The 698-nt window shown below is 47.7% G+C and overlaps 1 protein-coding gene across 1 annotated transcript in view; it reads left to right on the top strand.

Annotated features, from left to right (window-relative positions):
• LOC104403090 (zinc metalloproteinase-disintegrin-like batroxstatin-2) overlaps positions 1 to 698 on the top strand; it is a 19,659-nt gene that overhangs the window by 12,186 nt on the left and 6,775 nt on the right. The window contains exon 12 of the mRNA XM_010011129.1: positions 41 to 218. Coding sequence (XP_010009431.1) covers positions 41 to 218 — 178 coding nt within the window. The remainder of the gene's footprint in view (positions 1 to 40; positions 219 to 698) is intronic.

Genomic DNA, 698 nt, shown 5'->3' with positions numbered 1-698 from the left:
CTACACCCACCCTAACGTAAACCCTCCTTTCTCAATATAGTTCCATCGTCCCCAAGAAATTCAGCTCCTGCAGCCTCCAAAGTTTTGAGAAGTACATGCTGAGCGACATGCCCAGATGCTTAACTAACATCCCAGACAAAGACAGCATCATAGCACCTCCATCCTGTGGCAACGGCTTTGTGGAGAAAGGAGAGGAATGCGACTGTGGCACTCCTGAGGTATCTCTAGAAACGGGAATAAAGCAATACTTGGAAGAGGCAAAGAGCTTTATTCAGGCTGTTTAGGAGCTGGTTTCTGTTAGTTTCTCAAGTAGACAGTTCAAACCTAGCTGAAATATTGTGGTAGAAACTGTGGCTGTCAAATTGCTGCTCTGCAACGTAGTCACCCTTACACAGTGCCTGCCAAGTGGTGGGAAAGAGGACTGCTGCGTTGTGTAAATGGCCTCAAGTTGCACCAAGGGAGGTTTAGACTGGATATTAGGGAAAACTTTTTCCCCAGAGGGTGCTCAGGCATTGGAACAAGCTGCCCAGGGCAGTGCTGGAGTCACCGTCCCTGGCGAGGTTCACAAGATCTGTGGATGTGGTGCTGGGTCAATGGTTGGACTCAATGATCTTAAAGGTCTTTTCCAACCTACTTGATTCTACAACAGAGGAACTGAGAATGAGGAAAAGCCACACATATGAAACTGTCTGAGCGGA

Source organism: Nestor notabilis, unplaced genomic scaffold (assembly GCF_000696875.1).
Source record: "Nestor notabilis isolate BGI_N333 unplaced genomic scaffold, ASM69687v1 scaffold5383, whole genome shotgun sequence".
In the NCBI taxonomy this organism is placed as follows: domain Eukaryota; kingdom Metazoa; phylum Chordata; class Aves; order Psittaciformes; family Psittacidae; genus Nestor; species Nestor notabilis.
The sequence above is the reverse complement of the archived record's forward strand: the minus strand, read 5'-3'. Positions and strand labels throughout refer to the sequence as shown.